The 27,157-nt window shown below is 42.8% G+C and overlaps 2 protein-coding genes across 3 annotated transcripts; one reads left to right on the top strand and one right to left on the bottom strand.

Annotated features, from left to right (window-relative positions):
• Positions 1–5,401: 5,401 nt before the first annotated feature.
• Positions 5,402–11,504, bottom strand: pgap4 (post-GPI attachment to proteins GalNAc transferase 4). 2 transcript variants are annotated; one of them, XM_079238170.1, is made up of 2 exons: positions 11,450–11,504; positions 5,402–8,066 (listed from the first exon to the last, which is right to left on the bottom strand). In XM_079238170.1, the coding sequence occupies exon 2, from the start codon at positions 7,915–7,917 to the stop codon at positions 6,727–6,729; it is 1,191 nt and encodes a 396-aa protein (XP_079094296.1). In that variant the 5' UTR covers positions 7,918–8,066; positions 11,450–11,504; the 3' UTR covers positions 5,402–6,726. The 2 variants fall into 2 exon arrangements, with proteins under 2 accessions (XP_079094296.1, XP_079094297.1); XM_079238171.1 differs by lacking the exon at positions 11,450–11,504 and adding an exon at positions 11,157–11,291.
• Positions 11,505–22,845: 11,341 nt separating this feature from the next.
• On the top strand, positions 22,846–26,935 carry LOC306754240 (myelin and lymphocyte protein-like; the record flags this gene model as incomplete). Its single annotated transcript, XM_079238177.1, has 4 exons — positions 22,846–22,935; positions 25,475–25,642; positions 25,991–26,113; positions 26,861–26,935. The coding sequence occupies 4 exons, from the start codon at positions 22,846–22,848 to the stop codon at positions 26,933–26,935; spliced, it is 456 nt and encodes a 151-aa protein (XP_079094303.1).
• Positions 26,936–27,157: the final 222 nt, after the last annotated feature.

Here is a 27,157-nt window from a genome sequence, read left to right on the forward strand (position 1 = left end):
GGAGCCTCTGAACTGGTCCAAGCTGCTGGGAGGACTGCTCTAATAAACTTGTTCTTCTGCTACCTTCAGGGACTGCAGGACAAACCAGACTCACGTGACGTGGAATTCTTCTTCTTTAATAATAATAATAATAATAATAATAATAATTTTTTTAAAAAAAACTTGCTTTGCAGGGAAAATAAATTCATTTTATGTCCCAACAAACTGTTTGTAATGTGATAAACACACATGGAGATGGAGGAGTGAAACAGGAGGGATCCATCGCTTTGTTATGGTAAATCTCTTTTCCTGAAATGATCCAGAGACAGTGAAGGCAGCACGAGGTATCATGTGACTCAGCAGGACAACGGAAACAGTTTAGTAACAAATTATTCACATTTTTTACCTTAAAATTAAAGAATAAACCTGTCGTTTATTGTTGTGTTTGCTTTGTTTTATTAAAAGTTATGCCAAAATGGCTTCTAATGTGGAAATAATCAAGTTTATTTCAGTTTAATAAAGTTTATTTAATAAAGTATATGCAAAAAGGAAATTAGTTGTAATAATCCTTCTTGGCTATAAATAAACACACATTTAGATTTATGTATAAACATGTAAACTACAGATGGATGAAAAATGATTTTTAAGTCATTTTAAATCTACAGAGTTTATTCACATGAAAATGTTTGTGATGTTAAATATGACATAAGTGTAGCAGTGAGGTACTGGGAGAAGCTGCAGACCAACTGCAGACAGAAGATGAAAATAAGGACTAAATGGCAGCAGGTGTGTCCTTTATTTCTTCTTACGACTACTTTACTTTGTTTTTTATTATTTTGAATCTCCCCTCTGGGATGAATAAAGTATCTTTGATTTTACTTGATTTGATTTTTAAGACTACTAACTCGTTCCTGTGACTACTTTACTTGTTCCCAGGATTACTTTACATGTTCCCAGGACTACTTTACTTGTTCCCAGGATTACTTTACTTGTTCCCAGGATTACTTTACATGTTCCCAGGTTTACTTTACATGTTCCCAGGATTACTTTACTTGTTCCCAGGAATACTTTACTTGTTCCCAGGATTACTTTACATGTTCCCAGGATTACTTTACTTGTTCCTAGGACTACTTTACTTGTTCCCAGGATTACTTTACTTGTTCCCAGGATTACTTTACATGTTCCCAGGATTACTTTACATGTTCCCAGGATTACTTTACTTGTTCCTAGGACTACTTTACTTGTTCCCAGGATTACTTTACTTGTTTTTAAAACTACTTTACTTCTTCCCAGGATTACTTCACCTATTTCCAGGATTACTTTACTTGTTCCCAGGACTACTTTACTTGTTCCCAGGATCACTTTACATGTTCCGAGGATTACTTTACTTGTTCCCAGGACTACTTTACTTGTTCCCAGGATTACTTTACATGTTCCCAGGACTATTTTACTTGTTCCCAGGACTACTTTACTTTTTTCCCAGGATTATTTTACATGTTCCCAGGACTACTTTACTTGTTCCCAGGATTATTTTACATGTTCCCAGGTTTACTTTATTTGTTCCCAGGATTACTTTACATGTTCCCAGGATTACTTTACTTGTTCCCAGGATTACTTTACTTGTTCCCAGGATTACTTTACATGTTCCCAGGATTACTTTACTTGTTCCTAGGACTACTTTACTTGTTCCCAGAATTACTTTACTTGTTTTTAAAACTACTTTTTTTCTTCCCAGGATTACTTCACTTGTTGCCAGGATTACTTTACTTGTTCCCAGGACTACTTTACTTGTTCCCAGGATTACTTTACATGTTCCCAGGATTACTTTACTTGTTCCCAGGACTACTTTACTTGTTCCCAGGACTACTTTACTTTTTTCCCAGGATTATTTTACATGTTCCCAGGACTACTTTACTTGTTCCCAGGATTACTTTACATGTTCCCAGGGCTATTTTACTTGTTCCCAGGACTACTTTACTTTTTTCCCAGGATTATTTTACATGTTCCCAGGACTACTTTACTTTTTTCCCAGGATTATTTTACATGTTCCCAGGTTTACTTTACTTGTTCCCAGGACTACTTTACTTGTTTTTAAAACTACTTTACTTTTTTTCCAGGATTACTTTACTGATCCCAGATAAATTCGGCAGCAATACTCTGGTTTCCAGTGTTGGTAATGGGGGATTTTCTTTCAGAAGAAGATAAACATTCACATGTTCTTTGTGTTCCAGATGACTTTACTCTGACACGTCTGTAATAATCTGACATGTCATCTTTCAGTAGAGCCTGGACTCTACATTCAGCGTTTGTAGATGTGGAAGTATAAATATTTTATGTCGGACAAGAGGCAGGAGAACATGAACACTAGATCAGTGGAACAGGAATGAATCTTCTCCCTGCAGCAGCGGAGTCCACAGCTGCTGCCAGCAGGCAGCAAACAGGTCCAGCTGGAACTAACCCATCCTTCCTCATCCTTCCTCATCCTCAGCACCCTGAGCCGTGCAGTGCGGGTCAGGACAAGTCAGCAGCGCCACCCGTTGGCTGGCAGAAGGGATACGGTTTCTCCCTCCTGCTGCTTCCTGCAAACTGAAGCTACAATCTGTAAACACTTCAATTGGAAATAAAAGTAAAACTCTAAATGGCTTCATAGTGAAGTTTAAAATAAATCTCAAATTCATTCTAGAAATGATTAAAAAAAAAAAAAAATTGACCTATTTTATTCATAAAAATAATGCAGGATTCATGATAGATTCTTTTGCAAAAATAATGTAAATGAAATATTAAACAAAATGAAAATAAATATGAAATATTAATTTATATATAATAAAAATATTTACCCATGTGACAAAATAAAATTAATAAAAAACATAAAATGTATAAAATTCTAAGGTTAATCAAATGTGCAAGATTTATTTTATCATTTATATTTATACATAAAACCTGTAAAGTAAAAATCTTAATGTAAATTAATCAATATGGATTAAATAATCATGTAACATACAATAAAAAATATTTTTTCTATAAGATATATTTGACATATATAACATTTAAATAAAATATGCTAATAAATAAAATATCTAAAGGATGTAAATGTAAACAGATGCAGTATCTTCAAGGTTTTTATCATTTTCTCTAAAATATATTTTAATTACATAATCATCCTGATATGGTTACTTACGTTTGTCTTTGCACTAAAAAACGGAAAAATGGTAATTGTCAATATTTATTGTTTCCTATGCTATTTTACTATTTATCTTATTTGCTTGGTTCAGCCCAGTTTAGTTTAAATTGGAGTGACGTCGGATGTTGCTGCATGATGCAGACATGTTACATCATGATGTTGCGACGTGAGGCTGCAGGATGCTGTGTGTTTCTACATGATGCTGCATCATGCAGGACCACCCAGCGTTGTGCAGCAACATGCATGTCTGCACGATGCTAAACAACGCTGCACGTTGCTGCACGTGATGCTCATGGAGCCGTGAGTCTCCAGTCGGCCTCCTCAGCCCACACTCACATCCTGCCTCCAGCATTCGACTCCCATCCAACTGACTGAATCATCAAACTGAACAGAATTAATTACACAGCAACAGATGTAAATCTTTCATTAGTTTTCCCAGATTGATCAGCAGCTGATCATCTTCCATCCCAAATCATTTATATTTTATCTCCAGCTTGTTCCAGGATGACGCCAACCACAGACTCTACAGCTTTTGGCTTCGTGTGGTTCAGCATTGTCCGTCTCCGTTGCTGAGCAGCATCCAGCTGGTTTTCCTGCTTAACAAAGTTTCCAACAACAAAGTCAAACCAAGTGATTTATTGTGTTGAGTGTCGAAAAGTCTCACAGAGCAAACAATTCAGTTTCAGCTGGATTATCTGACAAAGATCAGAGTTTCTGCAGCACAATGATTGAATTTATTTCATCCAGATACTTTTATATCTACGTTTCCGCCCCAAGTTCTGAACTCTGCCTGCTGCAGGTCTTTGACTGAAACATTCTGTAAAATAATAAAACCAACGACGGCAGAGCTCTAAAAGCCCCGTCAGCTATGTTCCACTGTGTCCAGGCTATATGCAGGGCTCACGTTTCCACTTTCTACAAAGTGATTTCTGCAGAGAGGAAGAAAAGGCATCCAGAGACGGCAGCATCAAACTTCCAGCTGGTTTCCACACAAAGCAGAAATACTTTCTACTCCAAACTTTTTCTGTTTTCACTGAATCAGAGGAAAAAAGTGGATTTTTCTCAACTTGGAAAACAACTTTAATATTTTTCATATTAATAGATATTCTTATTAATCATTCTGAATAATCTGTAATAAATTATTTATAACAAATATAGAAAGTAAATATAAATGTTTTCTTGCTAAATGATGTAATAAAGTGCAGATTAAAGATATACCAGTCCTGGTATCAGCCGATACCGCGTGGCGTACTCTGTACTTATAAAAGTATTCTGACACTACAGACCTGATACCCGCGTGGAGAAAACGGTGCTGTCGGACTAAACCAGTTCATTCCAAATTCATCTCTTTGCATAAACGATCATCAACGTTCTTCATCGGCTTCGTTCGGTTCCACAGAGCCGCGAGTCGGCAGCTTTCTGACGACGGTGAAACCACCGTCTCAAACGCCGGTCCTCCAGGCCACAGTCCGGCAGGTTTTCATTGTGTCCCTGCTCCAACGCACCTCAAACTGAACAAACTAAAACAGATTCTTCACAATGACCATTCCAGTCAGGTGTGTTGGAGCAGGGAAACAACTCCGGCGGATTGAGTCTGAGACTCCTGCGTGGAGATAAAGTTTAAATTCCCTCTGCGTGAACCTCGGATCGTCTGACGAGGCTTCTGGCCGTCCTCCATCCTGAAGAGGGACGCCTGATAATCGCTGCATGTACCGGCTTTATGAAAGACCTGGAACCGCCACGGGGTCCAGAGAAGAGTCTGGGCGCCGCAGCGGTGAACCTGATCCACCATAAACCTCCTCGGTCTCCTCATTTCAGACGGTTTCCAGCCGGATTCGTGCAGCATGAATCACCTGATGAAACATCTGGTGATTCATGCTGCATGACACACCGCTCCCCTCGGCCCCACGCTCCCCTCGGCGCCACGCTCCCCTCGGCGCCACGCTCCCCTCGGCCCCACGCTCCCCTCGGCCCCACGCTCCCCTCGGCCCCACGCTCCCCTCGGCGCCACGCTCCCCTCGGCCCCACGCTCCCCTCGGCCCCACGCTCCCCTCGGCCCCACGCTCCCCTCGGCGCCACGCTCCCCTCGGCGCCACGCTCCCCTCGGCGCCACGCTCCCCTCGGCCCCACGCTCCCCTCGGCCCCACGCTCCCCTCGGCCCCACGCTCCCCTCGGCGCCACCCTCCTCGCCACTCAGCTGCGACGGGAGTGCTCTGTACACGCCGCGTATCACTCCAGCCTTTATTATTCCCTTAAAGCTTCCGGAGAAATCCATCAGGAACAAAGTCAACATGTGGATCAGAAATCTGTGATAAGAAGATAAAGTGTGACGTGAATCTCGTGGGCAACCAATGTGAGTTTTACAGTTTCCTTCTGAACAAAACGACGAATGCAAAGTGATTTCTGTGTCCTTCTCCAGATGAAGTCTGACGGTGACGAGCTGAACGTCAGAAGAAGAAACGTGGAGTTGGACCGGCCGAGCGCGAAGGCTGGAAACACAGGAAGAACATCCCGCAGCTCCGTGACGGACCCAGAACCGGCGCCGGCGGCTCCTCGCGGCTCCTCACTGCTCCAGTAAACATGGAGGTTAACTTTTTATTGCTGAAAACACACAGATTGGACATCTGAAGCAGGGTTGACCATGTCGGCCTGTCGTAAACGCTGATTTAATGTCACGCCAGGCGGCGTTATGAGGTCTGGAACACACGGCAAGCATCAGCGGCGTTCAGACGTCCGTCAGTCTCCTGAACACAAAAACCAGTCCAGAGTCCAGTCATGCATGTCAGCATCTGGAGAAAGTCTTAAGGCCTCAGATTTCACTCCTCTCTTCCTGCAGGACTTGGTGACATGTGAAGCGTAAACACTGAAACTGGAAACACTCCGACACAAAATCCACTCAAAGCTTAGAGTGGAAGAATATTAAAGGCACATTCTGTAAACGGCTCGGCGGTCGGCGGTCTGGTGGTCTGGTACGACTCGTCTTCGTAAACCAGCAGTTTTATCTGCAGGTGCAGCGGGGCAGTAGGTAGACGTCCCGGTCGATGCGTCTCCGTGGAGCGGAACACGCCGAGGCCTTCCAGCAGCACCAGATACAATCAGAAAGTCAAAGCAAACGAAAGCGGCTGTGATGGAGTCGACTTCTTCTCATCAAATAAAACATGGACGAGTCGCTCTGCGAAGCGGCTGAAGCAGACGGCACCGAGCGTCACATGGAAGCGGCTGCTGGAGAAACGGCGTTGCCTTTCGGAAGCACGAACAAAAAGCTGCAAAAGAACCTGGACACGACTTGAAAATGTCCCCAAAGCTGTAAAAGTGGCAGAAACCAGAAGTCTGGGAACGTCGCTGTCCTGCAGGACGCCAAGCACCGACGGTGGCGTCTCGTCTCCAACAGAGCGACGATGATGAGGATGAAGCACGCGGCGAGCCGCCCAGACGGATCGGAAAGCAGCGTTAAAGGTTAAAGATTCCAGCATGACGACGACGTCTGGTCGGGTCCAGACTACAGGCTGCTGGTTGGAACCCGGGTCTCGCCGAGACGTCCGGTCCAGACCGACATGTTGGTTCCGTCATAAGAGTTTGGGTCTGGATGGGTTGGACCGGACTGACGAGTACGCCCCGATGTGTCTGATAAGGTTGGGCTCCACGCTGTGAGACCTCTCCCCAGGAACCGTCCGGGACATCCGATAGATGACCATGTCTTTGGCGTTCCCTTTGACGCAGAAGGATCCGTCCAGGTAGTCGGCAACCCGAAGCGAGGCGTTGCCGGGGAACAGCATGGCCGGCGTGCAGCACTCGGTGGCCGGGGAAACAGCGTAGAGCTGCGGGGAAACTCGCCTCGCCTCCAGCAGATAGTGCCGCCCCAGCAGCTCCGCAGCCGCCATCACGTAGAGCGTGAAGAAGAGGAGGTGGCTCGCCGACAGTGTGAAGGAGAAGGAGAACGGGTTCCAGTACGGGAAGCTGAGGAGGAGGGCGGTGGCTCCCACCAGACCCAGACCGACCCACTCCAGGATGCGGTAGGGCTCAGGATTCCAGTAGCGCTGCAGCCTTTCAGGGTGATACAGCTTGATGTAGAGAGTCTGGAGCGCGACGCGACGCGCCAGCAGGTCCTTCACTACGGAGAAGAAGTCCCGCCTTGGCAGCGCGTCGTCCTCCAGAACCACCGTGTTTCTGGGCTTCGCCAGCTCCCATCCTTTACGGAGACAAAACACGTAATCCCGTTTCTCCCGCTCGAAGGTGTTGACCTGGTCCCAGTTCCTCTGCTGCTCCTGGGGGGACCGCCGGACCACTCTGAAGTGGGCTTCCAGCAGCTTGGCGTCCTGGTTCTCCAGGGACCCGCTTTCCACGTCACAGAGCAGCACCTCGGCACACGGCCGCTCGCCGCAACCCCCAACAATGCTGCTCAGCTCCCGCATCACCTGGAGCAGGTAGTGGAAATCCCGGCCCTCGTTGCGCCTGGCGGTCACCACGGTAACCAGCAGCTCTGGATGCTGAGGGACGTGGCTGAGGCTGGAGGCCGTCGGGGCGGGAGCGCTCTGCCAGAAGCGCAGGGCGTCCTGACCCCGCTGGAGGCTTTCCTGCAGGACATCCTCACTCATGGAGTCCAGGTACATGGACTTGACGAAGTAGTAGGAGTACAGCAGTCGATGGCAGCACAGAGGAAGGACGACGCAAAACGTGACCACGGACAGTGCGAGGGCCTGAGTGACGAGGCTGGACCACCGCAGGTGCTGACTGAAGATGGACTTCCATCGAGGCATTGATGAAACAGCTGGAAGGGTCCCGGCGGTTCACACGGCGAGCGTTTCAGGCTTCAACTGGAAACGGGACGATTCCACCATCAGCTGTTGGCACTTTGTCATGTAAACAGAGAGGAAGAGGTTCCACTCGGTCCTCGTTGCTCTGGTGTCTGCAGAAAGAGACACAAAGACGTTTTTATATTTCTACGACTTCACAAACAACGTTGGAAAGATCTGCTTGGTTTTATGCGGCAGGTATGGAACGGAAAGCTAATCTGTTACCATGGTAATGATAGCTTCCTGCTCCTGATTAGGCACGAGGTTGGACTGTTAAAATGGAAAGAGGAATGTTGTGAAGGATTCTTCCTCATTGTGAGTTGGAACCATTTTTAGTATGTCTTCAAATAACTCCACAATACATGGTGAGAAAATCCAGGAGAGGTCCCGCCAGGTTTTCCAAGATATCATAGATAGATGTGGATCCTGGCAACATTCTGGATACTAAAATCCAGAACAGGAACAACGTTCTGGATACCACCATGCAGAACAGGAACAATGTTCTGGATACTAAAATCCAGAACAGGAACAACGTTCTGGATACCACCATCCAGAACAGGACAACGTTCTGGATACCACCATCCAGAACAGGACAACGTTCTGGACACTACCATCCAGAAGAGGAACGACGTTCTGGACACTACCATCCAGAAGAGGAACGACGTTCTGGATACTACCATCCAGAAGAGGAACGACGTTCTGGATACTACCATCCAGAAGAGGAACGACGTTCTGGATACTACCATCCAGAAGAGGAACGACGTTCTGGATACTACCATCCAGAAGAGGAACGACGTTCTGGATACTACCATCCAGAAGAGGAACGACGTTCTGGATACTACCATCCAGAAGAGGAACGACGTTCTGGATACTACCATCCAAAAGAGGAACGACGTTCTGGATACTACCATCCAGAAGAGGAACGACGTTCTGGATACTACCATCCAGAAGAGGAACGACGTTCTGGATACTACCATCCAGAAGAGGAACGACGTTCTGGATACTACCATCCAGAAGAGGAACGACGTTCTGGATACTACCATCCAGAAGAGGAACGATGTTCTGGATACCACCATCCTGAACAAGAAAAACATTCTGGATACCACCATCCAGAACAGGAACAATGTTCTGGATACCACCATCCAGAACAGGAACAACATTCTGGATACCACCATCCAGAACAGGAACAATGTTCTGGATACCACCATCCTGAACAGGAAAAACGTTCTGGATACTACCATCCAGAAGAGGAACGACGTTCTGGATACTACCATCCAAAAGAGGAACAACGTTCTGGATACTACCATCCAGAAGAGGAACGACGTTCTGGATACTACCTTCCAGAACAGGAATAACGTTCTGGATACTACCATCCAAAAGAGGAACGACGTTCTGGATACTACCATCCAGAAGAGGAACGATGTTCTGGATACCACCATCCTGAACAAGAAAAACATTCTGGATACCACCATCCAGAACAGGAACAATGTTCTGGATACCACCATCCAGAACAGGAACAACATTCTGGATACCACCATCCAGAACAGGAACAATGTTCTGGATACCACCATCCTGAACAGGAAAAACGTTCTGGATACTACCATCCAGAAGAGGAACGACGTTCTGGATACTACCATCCAAAAGAGGAACAACGTTCTGGATACTACCATCCAGAAGAGGAACGACGTTCTGGATACTACCTTCCAGAACAGGAATAACGTTCTGGATACTACCATCCAAAAGAGGAACGACGTTCTGGATACTACCATCCAGAACAAGAAAAACATTCTGGATACCACCATCCAGAACAGGAACAATGTTCTGGATACCACCATCCAGAACAGGAACAATGTTCTGGATACCACCATCCAGAACAGGAAAAACATTCTGGATACTACCATCCAGAACAGGAACAACATTCTGGATACTACCATCCAGAACAGGAACAACATTCTGGATACTACCATCCTGAACAGGAAAAACGTTCTGGATACTACCATCCAGAAGAGGAACGACGTTCTGGATACTACCATCCAGAACAGGAATAACGTTCTGGATACTACCATCCAGAACAGGAAAAACGTTCTGGATACTACCATCCAAAAGAGGAACGACGTTCTGGATACTACCATCCAGAAGAGGAACGACGTTCTGGATACTACCTTCCAGAACAGGAATAACGTTCTGGATACTACCATCCAGAAGAGGAATAACGTTCTGGATACTACCATCCAGAAGAGGAATAACGTTCTGGATACTACCATCCAGAAGAGGAATAACGTTCTGGATACTACCACCCAGAACAGGAACAACATTCCGGATACTACCATCCAGAACAGGAACAACGTTCTGGATACTACCATCCAGAACAGGAACGACATTCTGGATACTACCATCCAGAAAAGGAATGAGGTTCGGGATACTACCATCCAGAACAGGAATGAGGTTCGGGATACTACCATCCAGAACAGGAATGAGGTTCGGGATACTACCATCCAAATGTAAACATGTTTATTTCTGCTGTAAACGTGTTTATTTATGCTGTTTATTTATGCTGTAAACATGTTTATTTATGCTGTTTATTTATGCTGTAAACGTGTTTATTCCTGCTGTAAACGTGTTTATTCCTGCTGTAAACGTGTTTATTACTGCTGCGAAGTTGGTCTTTTTAACATGGGAGTCTTTGGGGATTCGCTCTATTTTGCAGCCCCTAGCGGATGAAGGGGGAACTGCAAGTTTATGTTCTTCACTTTTAATAGCCGGAGGTTCCACTGGGGTTTTACAGCTCAGCATGCTTTAGCCAAAACAGTTATGTATATGTTTTAAACAAGCGTGGAAAGTGTTCAGTCTGCTGTGGAGGGAATTTAAGAAACTGGACTTTTCCTGTTTCTCTGTTGAGCTGAGATGACAAGAAAACAGGAAAAAAAAGTCAACCTGAAATTCAGATGAAGAGGGAAGAAAATCATGACAACATGCAACTCTTTGATCAACCATGAGCGTGAGACACGAGCCCACGTGCGATCCCAACAAACTGTTAATAACAATAAAGAGGTTTTCCATCCAAGCGCATAATCTCCCCCAATAAAACCTGCATTATCTATGAGATTAAAGTCACATACAGCTTGCATTAATGTGCATGGATCCAGGCAACCTCCTCGGCCAGTTGTTCCAGTTAACGTGATCATTTCTAAGGTATTTATTACCAGACAGCGCGAGCCACGTCTGTCTTCCTCCCAGCGTCGATTTACGCTGAAACCCGATGAAACCAGTCAGTCCGAGCCTGATCTGTCAGTCTGGCTTTAAACAACACTGTGGGGTTTAAAACGGTTCATCACGTTTAACACAACTGTCTATATTTGCTCCTAATGTTGCGGTTAATTGCTGGTCGCTTCCGGGTAGATTCCCAGTGTTCCCATTAACGTGGTCACGCTGGGGAAACTCCGCAGTTTCCTGCATGAACAGGCTAATCATTAAACATTTCTGAGATTAAACTCACCCAGAGTTGGAAAGCTGCTGCTGCTGTTCGTCAAACGCTGCCATGTCGGTCCGAAGTCACACCGTCCTCCTCTCAGGTGCGGTAAAAACCCGCAGCAAATTACCGTAAATCTGCGATAGGAGGCGCAGCGGCAGGCGCTGCTGCTGCTGCTGCTGCTGGCCGCCAGGGGGCGCTGCCGCACCGGATCAACGTTCCGTTCGAGCGGGAGACGAGGGTTCTTCTTCTCTCATTCACAAATATTTGTGATAAACAACCAGGAAACAAACATCAAGCAAGCAAAGTGGCAACACATTAAATAAAAATAAAGATATTTGGACATCACATGTCAAGTACATGACCGTTCAAAGTGCTTAAATGGTAAAAGCATTACAAGAATACTTTAAAAAAAATAAATCTAATAAAAAGAGAAACAGATAAAATAAAGGAAAAAAAGAATGATATATATATATGAACAGGTGTTTTGATAAAAATGGCAAATAAAAACAAGTTTTTAATCTTGATTCAAAGTAGCTTAGAGTTTTAGCAGATCTCCAGGTTTTTCCAGGTTTGTTATATATGAGGAACAAAAACTAAACACTGCCTTTATGTTTAGTTCTGACCCAGGGAACAAAAAGTAGACTCAGATGACCTGAGGAATCTGGTTGTTCATAGTAAACCAACCAGTAGGTGAAATCTTTCATGATCTCATTCCTGGAAGTCTATGTTTAGCACAAAAGAACTACGTCACACAGCCTTTTTTACTGGGTGTTAGTGCTGGATTTATGTTAGTCCTTTAATGACTCATTCTGAGTAAAATCAGAGGGTTTTCAATCAAAGGTCAAAGTTCCTCGTCAACCTCTACTTCATTTCTAACAGTGGTAGGTAAACCAGGAAAATGGTAGGTAGACTGGGACGGTTATACATAGACCACTACAGGGGTAGGTAAAGAGGATCCAGGGTAGGTAAACCAGGATAGTGTTAGGTAGACTGGGACAATGGTAGGTAAACCAAGACAGGAACAAGTAGACCAGGAAAGTGGTAGGTGGACCAGGACAGCGGTAGATGGACCAGGACAGTGGTAGATAGTCCAGGACAATGGTAGGTAAACCAGGACAGGAATGAGTAGACCAGGAAAGTGGTAGGGAAACACTCCGACACCAGGACATTGTCCTACCAGGACAATGGTAGGTAAACCAGGACAGGAATGAGTAGACCAGGAAAGTGGTAGGTGGACCAGGACAGTGGTAGATGGACCAGGACAGTGGTAGATAGTCCAGGACAATGGTAGGTAAACCAGGACAGGAATGAGTAGACCAGGAAAGTGGTAGGTGGACCAGGACAATGGTAGGTAAACCAGGACAGTGGTAGGCAGACCAGGACAGTGGTAGGTAGTCAAGGACAATGGTAGGTAAACCAGGACAGGAATGAGTAGACCAGAAAAGTGGTAGGTGGACCAGGACAATGGTAGGTAAACCAGGACAATGGTAGGTAAACCAGGACAGTGGTAGGCAGACCAGGACAGTGGTAGGTAGTCAAGGACAATGGTAGGTAAACCAGGACAGGAATGAGTAGACCAGGAAAGTGGTAGGGAAACACTCCGACACCAGGACATTGTCCTACCAGGACAATGGTAGGTAAACCAGGACAGGAATGAGTAGACCAGGAAAGTGGTAGGTGGACCAGGACAGTGGTAGATGGACCAGGACAGTGGTAGATAGTCCAGGACAATGGTAGGTAAACCAGGACAGGAATGAGTAGACCAGGAAAGTGGTAGGTGGACCAGGACAATGGTAGGTAAACCAGGACAGTGGTAGGCAGACCAGGACAGTGGTAGGTAGTCAAGGACAATGGTAGGTAAACCAGGACAGGAATGAGTAGACCAGAAAAGTGGTAGGTGGACCAGGACAATGGTAGGTAAACCAGGACAGTGGTAGGCAGACCAGGACAGTGGTAGGTAGTCAAGGACAATGGTAGGTAAACCAGGACAGGAATGAGTAGACCAGGAAAGTGGTAGGTGGACCAGGACAATGGTAGGTGGACCAGGACAGTAGAAGGTACTACAAACAATCCAGATGCTAGTTTAGCTGACTGGGAGTAAAAAAAAGTAAAAACAGAAACCAAATCCTATTAAACTAAAGCTGATTTCTTAGCATCAGAATGTTAAATTATTGAATTCAAAGGAAAAAAATCTGATATTTCCTACTAAAGTGGATGAAAGTTATTGTGTGCAAGTGGTGTTTGTATTTCATTTCTCAATTCAGCAGGTTTGTACTAATGAAAACTACTTCTGTACATGTTGCATTAGAAGTAAAAGTACTCTTAAAGGGTAATAACACAGGTTTTAGTACATAATTTAATATGGAGGTCCTATATTAGGTCATGTTTTCGAACCACATTAAATCATATCACTTGTTTAATTCAATGAAAATAATAAAATCGTGAAATAATTAAGTAGAGGAAGTGAAAGCCAATGAAGAAAATATAAAAGTTGCAACTGAAGAACGCCTTTTGATAACATCATTGACATGTTATTGTCATTGTTAACTACAATATCAAAATAAAAGTGTAAAGAATGCTGAGGGGTCCCAAAATTGCCTCTGGTCTTGCCCCCTTCTCTCCGACTACTCTCCTGTCATTCTTCACTATCAAACTGGGGAACTTGAGCCCACAATTGAACAAAAAGCAAGAAAATAAATCCCGAGAGGGTGTTTTGATAACCGCAAGAATTTAAAGAAAAGATCAAACTGGTACAGATGATTTCATGACTACACTCTCCTGACATCTACTGACACAAGAAGGCCAGCAGGATCAACAAGAACCTCTCGTCCTCTCCAGTTTCTGACTGACGTTTCAGTTACCGCCTGGAGGTCAGCGTTAGCAGGATTTAGAGCCGGCTAGCTTGAGCTGCAGGACAGCGGCCATCTCGTAAAGTGCCTGCCCAGAACCTGCAAACAGGACTGTTTCTGCCTGAAGAAAGTTAATTTGGTGGTTAAAGAGAGAAAATACTTTTTGGACTGTTTCAAAGTGTACTTGGGGTCTTTTGACTGTTTGTCTTTGTGTGAGTAAGATGTGCACGTTTACCGTGGATTAGCAGCGATGCATTTCTAAACCCGAGCCAGATGTTCTTAAAAGTAGACTCATTATTTATTTATCATTTTATAAAGCTGAAAACCTGACAGAGTGTCGTGTACAGAAGCCAAGAGTAGTCGTGGTCGCAGTTTTTTTTTTAACACCGTGATCTCGATGACCAAAACGCGAGAAAACGTTCTTAACTATCTTAAAATAACAAGAAAATTAAGACATTATCATGAGGTAACTGCTGGAAAAAAAAAAAAAAACAATCGGGGAAAACGACCACTTCAGTAGTAGAACCACCATGTAAATTACTTTGGTAAAGTTTTCACAGATTTGGATTTTCTGAATTAGTATTTCATCATTGAAACATTAGTTCCACAAAACCGACACAACATTGTAATCGGAGCAAAGTAGACTGTGAGATACAATCAGATGATCCTCAAAAGAGCCATTCTCCGACCTACGAGACCTGCGTTGGACTCTATGCAGAGAATAACTACAATATGACATGCTGTAATGCCACTAAACTCGCAGTACAAATAAACCATCCCATCTGGATCATACTACAGCTCTTACTTTGGTGAAATGAAAAATATTTTACTTTGCTTGCATAGAACTTCAAGCTTTTTTAAATTCTCATTATGACATAAACATTACATATACTTCACATTGTGTCTTTTACATGACATCATTTGGCCTCTGAAGCTTTCTGTCGGTTCTAAGGAAGTGTTTTTAACTCTTAAAAAACAACATCATTTCTTTTTATCAGTTATTTGTGTCGTTACAGTTTCAGCTTAGAGGTCTCATTTATACAAAACAAAGACACTTATTTTGGAAATATTGTTTTCCTATTTTAAGGGATTTTGTTGTCAGACATGGATATAATAAAAAAAAAAAACGTCACTTTTGTCGACTCTACGGTTACCTAAAAATCAGATCATAGATAATATATTCATCAAACTTTAACTGGAAAAGCCCCAGCTTCCCTCAGCTCAGAGACAATAAGTTACGCTCCAGTAGCAACATTAACTTTTTTACTCCAAAAGCCGCCAAATTCGTCTCCAGTTTGCAGCTTCTACTGACTGGAACCAGTTACAACACAAAGTACAACTTAGCTGCCACATTTTCCTCTTTTCTTTTAGAAACTTGCTGGGAATGATGAGGCCTACCTGTTCCAGGTGCTCCTGCAACTGATTTCTTCTTACACTTTGTGGAATCATTGATTTATTTAAGAGTTGAACTTTGGATGCAATGTGTACATTGTGTTTAAACATGTAAATTCTGCATGATCTGCGTGTCCTGCATTAGCTGCATGTGTTATCGTAAATCTAATCTCTAATCAGAGCGCGATGCATTTATGTGACGTATACAACAATTGACACAATGTACTAATCCTCATTTAACCTGCAAAAACACCTGAGGTTCTTTTCTGCCAGCAGACCAGAAACCAGGAGATCATCTCCTGAATCTTCGCCATTTATCAGCAGACGGCGAGCCTCCATGCGCATTCCTTCTTTGCTCACATTGACACAAACTATCTGAAATATGTTTGATGTGATGAAGAAGATTCTATGGTTTGATTCCAACAATAATACGGTCTGAGTTCCTGAAGGAGGACCAGCTGGTGACAAACAGCTCTCAAGGAACTGTTAGCATGTTTGTTGAGCTAACACAAAGCATGCTAGCATGCTAGCATGCTAGAGGCAAATGTTATCAAGCTGAAGGCGTATCGATACTCTGGAGTCCATACGTCAAAATCTGCCCATCAAAATATTGGATTCATTACTTTTCTGAGTCTTTGGATGCAGAGCATGCCAGTTTTTAGGTATTCAGAAGGAAAGCACCGCGAGCGGCCAGAACTGATGATTAGATGTTTTATTTAAACCTCAGAGACTTTGACATCTTCAAACTGGCGACATGCTCGACTCTCATTGGCCACTTTATTAAGTTGGCGCTTTATAATTTCGTGTGTGTGTGTGTGTGTGTGTATGTGTATGCAGTGGTCCATCAAGAAGTGGGTTTACTCTCAATTTTTTGTCCTTGTTTTAAAACAGAAAAAAATTAGCCCAGAAAAATGCTGTTTCAGAAAAAGTGACATGTTAGACTTGATTTAGTCTACTTTAAAAATCCATCAGTAAATCTGGTCACTGTCACATCATTTCTGCTCTTTGGTTTCAGGGAGGAAGAGTTATGAAATGACTAAACCAGTACCGGCACACGGACTTGTGAGAGACAGACTCATAGACATATATACGTATAGACTTATTATGTCTATGTTCAGGCTAAAGTAACGCAGCTGTGTAGCAAAGGTAACCTTAGACTAGCTGTTTAGCTATATATGATGATATGTTTGCATTTCCAAGACAGATCCTTCCCCCAGTTGCCACGGGGGGTAGGATCTTCCTCCAACCGCTGAGCTCATTCCAATCATCCGTTCAGCTGCTTTATCTTATCAGCTGTGTCACTCTTTGCTTGTTTTACTTCCTTTTGCGCTGCATTTGTCTCCTTTCATTTACTTATTTAAACTGAAGCATGTTTCTGGGTTCTTAGGAATAAAATAACATAAAATGTTCTTGATATGCATGTTGTGTGTGTGTGTGTGTGTGTGTGTGTGTGTGTGTGGTTCGTAGGTTCATGGAGATTTGATGGCTAAAAAGTTTTCTTGTCTTTACTATGTTTTAATATAAAACACTTTGCGTTACATTCTTGTCGGTGAAAAGTGCTTCATAAAAGAAGATGGCTCCTGCAGGCGTTGCAGCGTTTCGTCCCACCCAGCAAGACGTCTTTCTGAGCAACACTGAAAGGAAATCATGCAGAGATGAGGACACGATCATAAACCCACGCTACTCTCGCCCTGCTTTAGAACAGATATCAGGCTGTCCTGCAGGTTTGTGATGAGTGCCTGCTCCAACACACCTGGCTCATATTAAATGGATCCAACAGCCTATGAAGTTCTGCATAATGACGGATTTATTTCAGTCAGATGTGTTGGAGCAGGGAAACATTAAAAACCTGCAGCTTTGTACTGACATCTGCTTATTTTTTTTATCATGATATAATAAAGTGAATAAATTTGCAGCGTTGAGACATTTTACCTGCATAAACACGAGGCAGCAAACTGCGCTGTGGAGGCGTCCTGTCATAATCTGAAGTCTATTTCTGAACACCTGAAGCATCATTTCCCGCCTGAAGCGTTGATCCTGACGGCAGGATGGATCCATGTTGTCATGATGTTTCCAGCAGAGTCTGATCCTACCATGTGAATGTGGAGCTGAACTGGAGACTCATCAGACCAGCAACGTTTCTCCATCTTCTATTGTCCAGTTCTGGTGAGTCTGTGTGAATTGTAGCCTCGGTTTCCTGTTCTTACTGACAGGAGGGAACCCGCTGTGGTCTTCTGCTGCTGGAGACCATCTGCTTCCAGGCTGGACGTGTTCAGAGATGATGTTCTGCAGATCTTGGTTGGAACCAGGGATCATTTATAACAGTGTTTTCAACCACTGCCGTGATACACTAGTGTGCCATGAGAGATCATCAGGTGTGCCCTGAGAAATGATCCAAATTCACCTGATTGGTCTAAAAAGCAGCTTTGTGTTCATCCAAAGAGGTGAAAGATTATAAAATTCATTTTTCTTGTGTTTATCTTATTTCTATTCAAGACACTTTGACAAGATGACTATTAATATTATGGGTTTAAAAAAAACAAACATTGTTTATGTTGTGCCTTGTGAGTTAGTGAAAAAAGTGCCTTGGCTCAAAAAAGGTTGAGCTGATCTATAAGAACATTTGAGTGTTTGATGGAGTCAAACGGGCAGTGAGAACAGGATAAAAACCAGGAACTGAGGTGAAGTGGAGAATGTTTGCAGGTGATTCTCGGAGTACATGTCATGATTTGGGTTTTTCTGTGCTTTGTTTTTGGGCTTCCTGTTTTATTTTGTAGTTTTTCCTGTCTTGGTTCTTGGTTAGCTTCTTAGATTTCCTGTTCATTGATTTGGTTCACCTGGGTTCATTTAGTTCATTTGTTTCACCTGTTTCTCGTTCGGTTTTTCCTGTGTATTTATACCACTCATGTTCACTCATTGTTTGCTGGATCAATTTGTACCTTAGTTTAGTGTGTCTGTTCTGGGTTCCTCTGAGGAAAATAAATCTGTCTGAGTTCTGCATACCGGCTTCCCTCATCTCTGCAATTGGGTCGACACCACATCTCCACTGCTTTCGTGACAGTACAGATGAGTTGTGACAAACCAGAAACATGATCCAGGTTACTGCAGCGACTGGGATATTTGTAGCTGAAGCAGGTGAGGAGTTGAGTTAGAGCTGAAAGAAAGCTGCTCAGGGAATGATGGGAAATGGAGTTCAACCACTGAGCCAGGTCTCCATCACACAGGAAATGTGGGTCAGGCATAGAAATGCCAGGACCAGATGCAGCGACCGGGGTCAGGTCTAGATCCAGGTCCAGAACAGATCAGAGCAGACATCCAGGTGCAGGAAACAGAAACCTGGATGTTTCCAGCTGGAAGGAACGGGGGTGGATTCTCCTGCTTATGAAGGGAGGGCGGCAGGCGAAACTGATTTGGTAATTAGTCTGATTGCCGTGAAGTGACAGGAAACATGACCAAATAAGGCATGGGCCAGAGAACCAGACCAGAAACCAAGACCTTGTCATTTCCATTCTCCTCTGACGTCAACATCTGGATATTTTCTCTTCTTCAGACCAACAATCTCCCTCATTCTGATGCTCAGTTTGAACTTCAGCAAGTTGTCTTCACCGTGTCTGCATGACCGTACGCATCGAGAAGCCTCCGTGTGATTGGCTGATTAGACATTTATATTAAGTAGTTAAACATGTTCTAATATAGTCAGTAAATGTAGTAATGAATGTAATATGGCTGCATCCCTCATGGTTTTTATTGTAGTTCAGATTATTTGGTGTCCAAAGTATTGGCCTGATCTACATTTCAGCATGTAGCTTTCATGACTGAGAAACGGTGAATGAGTTAGCCATCGCTCAGGCTTTCATTTCAGTCCTGATTCAAGTGACCAACCGTCACGATGTCAACATGGCAGAAGAAGAAAATTAAAGGGGAAAATATAAGATGTCATTTTCTAGAACAGGAACTCAGACATTTGGCAGCTTATCTCAAACAGCTTCTTTTAGCTTTGTACGTTAGCGTAACTTCATGGTAGGGATTGACGATACCAAAGTTTGCCCTGTTTATACGATACAATTAGTTTATAATACTTTTTCATGGTACTGATATTGATAAGAATACTTCTTCCCCCCCAAAGGAAAATCATGATTGTACAGTGTGCATTAATATCTTTACTTCAGGGAAGTATGGCATATGAGATTATTCACATTTATTAAACAGAAAATGAAAAGTCTTGCATATAAACCTGCATTAAACCAGTAAAACATCAAAGCAAAACATCATCACTAACAGTCGCAGCATCGTCGAGACCTCATGGCATCTGATAGGCTGCCATGATCATGTGACACAGAAGGAAAACACTGTTTCTGTGCTTCACATCTTATTTTACTGCCTAAAAATCTCAGAAGTTAAAATAAATTGTGTATTTTGTATCTCCATATTCAAAGAAATATAAAATCGGATATTTTGATGGGCAGATATCGATGTTGGCCCTGCGATGGACTGGCGAGCTGTCCAGGGTGTACCCTGCCTGTCACCCAAAGCCAGCTGGGATAGGCTCCAGCTTCCCCGCGACCCTGAATTGGATTAAGTGGTTTAGAAAATGAATGAATGAATGAATGAAAGATATCGATGTATCGAGTCCAGAGTATCAACAAGCCCGTCCGTAATTCCTGGAAAGAAGCGCCATTTGAACGGATGCTAATATTTTTCTGCGCCTGCTGAACATGTAATTGACTGTCCAGTTTGCTTTGCATTGTGTAAATGCAGTGACCACAGTTTACCGGGTAAAACTTGACCTTTGCTTCTCCTTTAAACATGCATGTTACAGATTCAGTTCCAGTTAGGGACAATAAGTCTTGTGTTAAGATGACCGTTATAATAAAAGCAGAAGCTGATCACGGCTGCATGAACATGAAATCTAAAATAAGAAAGAAATTTGACAAATCTGTTTTTCTGTCTGGATTACTGAAACTTTACTGGCACAGTAAATCTATGGATGGTTTGTTTTTTAGCAACGAGTTGCTTCTTTCTCAGTGTTTTCTCCACTAGGCGTAAGTTTCCCAGGAAGGAAGATTGGATGACAGAAGGAAACCAGATCTAGCACGTCGTTTATCCAGGGTGTTTGTCCAAACAGCTCACCTGCTCAACCACCCCGACCTGTCAAATGAGACGGCTGACGTTTCCATGGCTCTGTTGTTTACAGCGTGACGTGTGAAAGCTTGCATGCTCATGAACTCTACTGAGGTCTGAGGTTTGTGTGAGAAACACAACTAAAATCCCATGTTGGAGCTGTTGGAGGCTATCTTACCTCAAAATCCAACGTGACTGCTTAGCTAGTGTGAGCTTAAAAAAAGCCTAAGATGCAACCGTCAGTTTTTTTTGTTTATTCATTTACACTTCTAGCATGCTACAGTCCAACTCCATCCTGGAAGACGTTTCCACCGCTTCTTTCACAAAACGCAGCAAGCTACACCAGATGATACTGTAAGCAATAGCTAACTGGCTCATTAGCAAAGCCAGCTAACTGGCTCATTGGCAAACCAAGCTAACTGACTCATTAGCAAACCCAGCTAACTGGCTCATTAGCAAAGCCAGCTAACTGGCTCATTGGCAAACCAAGCTAACTGACTCATTAGCAAATCCAGCTAACTGGCTCATTAGCAAAGCCAGCTAACTGGCTCATTGGCAAACCCAGCTAACTGGCTCATTAGCAAAGCCAGCTAACTGGCTCATTGGCAAACCTAGCTAACTGGCTCATTAGCAAATCCAGCTAACTGGCTCATTAGCAAATCCAGCTAACTTGTTTAGTGGCTAGTTTTAAAGGAATGCAGAATGTGGTCTACATGCTGCCATTTCAACTGGTCTAACTGAAAAAACAAACCCCCCACTGCCCGTGTTAGCTAGTCTTCTTTCCTTGATTTAGCTGATAAGCATCACAAGAACACGGCGGCTGGAAACCAGAACAAACTCTTTATTGCTCAGAAAAATTGTGACAGCAGCATCAGCCGTGTCCAAGTCTGTTACATGTTGTAATATTAGTTACCCAGCTAGTTATCCATTAAACAAGTGGTACCATTTTTTTAAAAGCCTCTGTTCTGGGGCATGTCATTGCATAGAGTGGAAATTGTTTTCAACACTTTAGGTCCTGATCAGCTGTTAAAAACAGGTCAGAAATTAGCTTTTCCTCCAGTTGTTGTTAATATTTATTGCTTCTTCTCTTTTCAAGTCTAGCATCGCACTTTACAAACAAAACCCCTTCAGATTAGACAAACTTGGAGTTGGTTAAACCAGTTACCACCGTGCTGTGGCGATAGATCATCAGGTGTGCCCTGAGAAATTATCCAATTTCACCTGATTGGTCTAAAAAGCAGCTCTGTGTTCATCCAGGGCCCAGGTGAAAGATAATAAAAATGACTTTTTCTTGTGTTTATCTTAATTCTATTCAAGGCAACTTTGACAAGATGGACTTTATATTACTAATATGGGCTTTAAAAAAAAAAAAAAGAAAAAAGAAAGAAACACAAAACAACATTTTGGCTTGTGGTGTGCCTTGTGAATTTTAAGTGAAAAAATGTGTCCCTTGGCTCAAAAAAGGTTGAAAAACACTGGTTAAATGCTGGTTTAATTTCCAGTGACTGAACTTTTACCTGCAATGTTTCATCAGGTAACTTCATAGGAACAGAAAGGAGGATGAGCGCCAACACGCCATGTTGCTGGAAAATCCTGCTTTGGAAGTTGCAAAGATCAAATAAACTCAAACTTAGAGAAAATAGCCTGTTAGCGTTTAGATGTCTAAAGCTGCACATTAGTAAAAAGATGTCAAAGAGAATTTAAACACTGTTTTATGAGAAATTATTAAACAAAATATCCGTTTATGATGATAAAGTGCCAGTGTTTGTTTGTTTACTTGTTGTAGTAGTTGTTGTTGCTGGAAGCAGATTTGCTCCAGGTTGTCATGGTGATAAACAAGTCGGTGGTCAAACATTGATAAGTGTGTGTTACACACCGAGCCTCCACCAGACTGGACCTCTGGGCTGGTCCAGCAGCAGCATTCCTGCCGGGTGTGTCTGCTCTGCTCTGATGGGAATTCCGGTTTTTCCAGTCAGCTCCTCCTGGTTAAACCTGCAGAAGGTCTGAGTCCAGCTCAGTCTCAGTCCCAGTCTCAGTCTGAGCGGCAGGAACAGCAGAATGGCGTCCAACACTGCCACGATGGGAAACCTCCCCAGCGGAGTCGGGATATGCACGACCATCCCAGACATCCTGTACCTGCCAGAGCTGGTAAGAAGCCGGAGCTGGACCTGCTTTACTGCCTGGAAGCAGCCCGCAGCGCGCGCTCTTCCTTCGGTAAAGCGCACGGTCCATTTTACGCATCTTTTACGCACGCGCACCTCGCAGCTTGGCTTGTTTTAAATGGAAAACTATGCAACGAGTTGACCTAGAGTGCAGACTGAAGGCTCGTGACAGACTCGATGAACTTGAGATTATTCAGTTTTTATTTAGCTAGAAAGAAAAAAAAACAAGTCCAGATAAACCTGATCCATGTCCAGGGTTCTTCCTGAAACTAAAGGAACACTTTCCTCCAGCGAACAGACATGCCTTCAGGTGTTTTCAGCCTCCAAACTGCGGTGTTGCATTCAGGGACTAAAACTGACAGCTGTCATGACTGTTGCATCTTTCTCCATCTGCTTATTTGTTGACTTATTACCTTGATATTTATGCTGTTTTTACAAAAAGTTGGGATATTTAGACACAACTGAAAATAAGAAAAACTTCATTTTTAATAAAAAGAAAATTTGGATGTGCCTCTGGTTGGAAAATGAGAATGCAGAAACAAAACAGGAAAAGATTTTGACCTTTTCAAAGTGAATTCTTTCTTTAGAAATATGCCTGTTTCTACAAGCAACAAGCCGACTGCTTCAAATCATTTTTATTTTATTTTCTTCATCATATTCAAGTCTTACATCTGCATTTTCTGGTGGGAATTCTAGAAGTTGTGCCAGAACATACATCTCAGCTGCAGCAGCTGCAACAAAACTCATCTTCACACTTGACTCAGACGAAGTTTGTACAGACCAAACTCCTGCAGTCGCAGAAGAAATGTGTGCCGTCGGTCAGAAACAGCAGGTTTTACCGGGATAAATATAGCCTGAACCTCCACAGCTAACTCTCATCTAGACGTAAGGAGGAGATTTCTCTTTCGAACAACTGCAAGTGCACAACAGGTCAGAGGTCACACAGATCGAAGAGATGCCATTCCTACTAAACGCCTCTCCGACGGGAAAGGTCAGGGAGGAAGCCTGAGCTGGTAGAAGAAAGACGAAGAGAAGTATTTATTCAGCAGATGTACGATCAGGAGACGTCAACAGGGTGGTGGAATGCTGCAGGTCTTTTCATCTCAACTCAAGCTTTCACTCAGACGAGGAAGCAGAGCGTGCGAGCAGGTGGAGGAGGGTTGAGCGCCATGAATAATGCAGCCTGTCAATCATTAGAGGTGTAGAGTGAACGAAGGCAACAACACCTTGCTCTGCTGCAGGCCGAGCTGGAAATACAGGCTAGATGAAATAATGGAAACACATGCTGTGGTCACAGATGAATTGTTAAACGAGGATCTTTTTATAGTCCAAGAAACAAACCTAAATCAGCAGGTTGCCATGTTGGTGGCTCCTCTTCAAACTCGTAAACTTTATGGCTTCGTGACATTTTTCACTCATTTTACCAACTTTTTTTCTGTGTTAAAGCTTGTTACACGATTTCATTGATAAAAATACACGTTTTTTTTTCAATCCTTTGTCTTTTTCTATCATATCTTGAATTTTCCACCATCTTTTCACCCTTGTGGAGAAAAATATCCAAACACTAAAACTGCTGTAAAATAGTCCAACATAAACATTTTTCCTGTTTTTTTCTTTCAGAAATGATTTAAACAACTTCTATCTGGCTCAAAAAGATTTTAATCTTTTAAAAACCAGTTTGAATATTTGAATCACTGCCTCACTTTTTACAGAAACCCCTTAAAACTGAATTATTTTATACATTATAAACATGACGGAGCTTTGGTGGTAACTGCATATGTCAAAGATTAGCAACAAAAGTGATTGGACTCCATTTGTAGTTTTTATGTCATGTCAGAAATCCCCTTCAGGACTTGTGTGCACAAAAATAGCTCTAAAATTATCATGCATCAGTATTTTGTTCTTACTTTTACCATATAAACCACTTGGACACTTTCAGATGTGCTCAGAACTACCAAACATTCAACCCTTTAACCCTTTAAATGCCCCTCTTATTATTTAAATGATCGATTGTTTATTTAAAAAAACATACAAAACATAAAATCTAATGTATAAATAAATATCACAAAGCTAGGGCTTTGCTGGTGGTTACATTCTTGGATATGCCAAAGATAAGCTACAAAATGAACTTGATGTATTTTTATGTGTTATCAGATACTTCCTCTTGTGATCTTTGTGGCCAGAAGTGTCCCATTGACTTCCATTAAACTATATATTTATTCTCACAGTTTAAACTTTTTCATTCTTTAACGTCAGCATTTCATTTTGGAAAGTAGTGGTATTTGATATTTTTGCTGGATTCTACCAGATTGAACTGGTTTCTCATCGTATGCAGGAACTGGTATTTCTGACTGGTATATTATGGGGCTGTGGGACCACCAGGGGGTACTAAGTTTGAAAGGATATGGGTTTCGTTTGTATATATAAAGCGCATTTAGACTAAACGTGGTTAACATATAGGATGACAAAGCTAACAACATGTAAATATTTCTGCTTCCCAAATAAACACCCTGGTATTCCTACAGATCTTCGGCGGTCTGGTGTGGATCCTGGTTGCGTGCACACTGGTGGTGCCAGCGAACCCTCAGGGCTGGGTCATGTTTGTCTCAGTCTTCTGCTTTGTCATGACTTTCATCTGGATGGTGGTGTTTGCCTGTGGGGGGCATCACAACAAGGGCAGCTGGGCAGCAGCAGTAAGTCCTCACTGTAACGTTTTATTTCAAAGACCTAAATGAGTAAAAGAAAAACACATTTTATGAGTAGTAGAATGAATCAAAGTTGATTATTTTCCTGAAAATATTGTAGATTAATGTATAAAGTTCTATTGTTAAATCCTCTAGTTAAATGTTAGTTCTTATCAACTATCCCCATATTTTTCAATAACATCAGATTTTTCCTCATGAATTCAACTTTTCTACTTTGTGCACTTATGAAATAGCTGTGGTAGATTTATGGAGTTTCATTTATCATGTGGTTCTAACTGTTTCATCAGTAAGTATTTGTCTCATCCCTTTCCTCTTCTTCTTCCTCCTCCTCGGTAGGACTTTGCGTATCACGGCATCGCTGCCTTCTTCTACCTCAGTGCTTCAGTAGCTTTGGCCAAAGTGACCCTGGACATCAGTGATAAGAAATCTCAAAACTACAAGCTGGACGTCTCAGCCGTGGTGAGTCGGACCCTTCCATGACGGCGGATACACGCAGAAAGGACGCTCTAAAAGTAGTTTAAAAGGCTTTAGTGTACACAGAAAATAATTAGCAAAATAACCCACTTAATAGCGCCAGAAAACTCTCTGCTTTTTCCAATTTAAAGTATGACTGGTTCTATCCATTCTGCACACAAGTCTGGCTTACAGTATGCATGAAATATACAATAAATAACTATAAAGCTAACATAGATGCTATCTTTATAGTTGTTTTGGGTCTTTTTAAAGTCAAGTTTTGGCTCTTTGGGGGTGCTAATACTGTGTTTACTCTTTATATTTTGCATGTCTTGATCATTGTGTTTTATCTAATTGCTATACTGAAGGTGAAACAAGGTTTGTGCTACGCTAAGCTAAATTAAGCTAAGATAAGCTAAGCTCCTAGTTGCAGGCTATATGCTACTTTTACATTTAGGCTACAGATACTAAATTCTGTGCAACTAAATCCTGTTGTACACAAACATGGACATTAATATTTCTATATCTATCTATCTATCTATCTATCTATCTATCTATCTATCTGTCTGTCTGTCTGTCTGTCTGTCTGTCTGTCTGTCTATCTATCTATCTCCAAAAAGCTAGTTAGCTCGTTAGCTTGATAGTTAGCTATTATTTGTAAAAGGTCAAACAGTGTTTTCCTGCAGAACATCCTGCTGTATTATTTGGTAAATGTCCCTGCTCTTTTGACCATTGTGTTTTTATTTCCTTTAGGTTTTCTCTTATGTGGCGACGTTTCTGTACTTTGTCCACACCATACTGTCTGCAATCCGATGGAAATCTTTCTAGAAGTTTCCTCCCTGCAGATGCTGGCGACTCACAGCGGAACAGACAGTTGTTTTCCTTCTTCTCCATAAAGCGATGGCTTGACGACATGAAGGGAGCGTCGATGGCGATGAACATCTGGCTGACTGCGGTAACCTCAGCGTCCGACTGGACGTGAACACATTACTGAGGATTTTCTGCCAACCGGCGCCGATGGCTTGTGTCGTGCAGCTGCTTCATCTCATA

This window comes from Telmatherina bonti, assembly GCF_933228915.1.
Source record: "Telmatherina bonti genome assembly, chromosome: 3".
Classification (NCBI taxonomy): Eukaryota; Metazoa; Chordata; class Actinopteri; order Atheriniformes; family Telmatherinidae; genus Telmatherina; species Telmatherina bonti.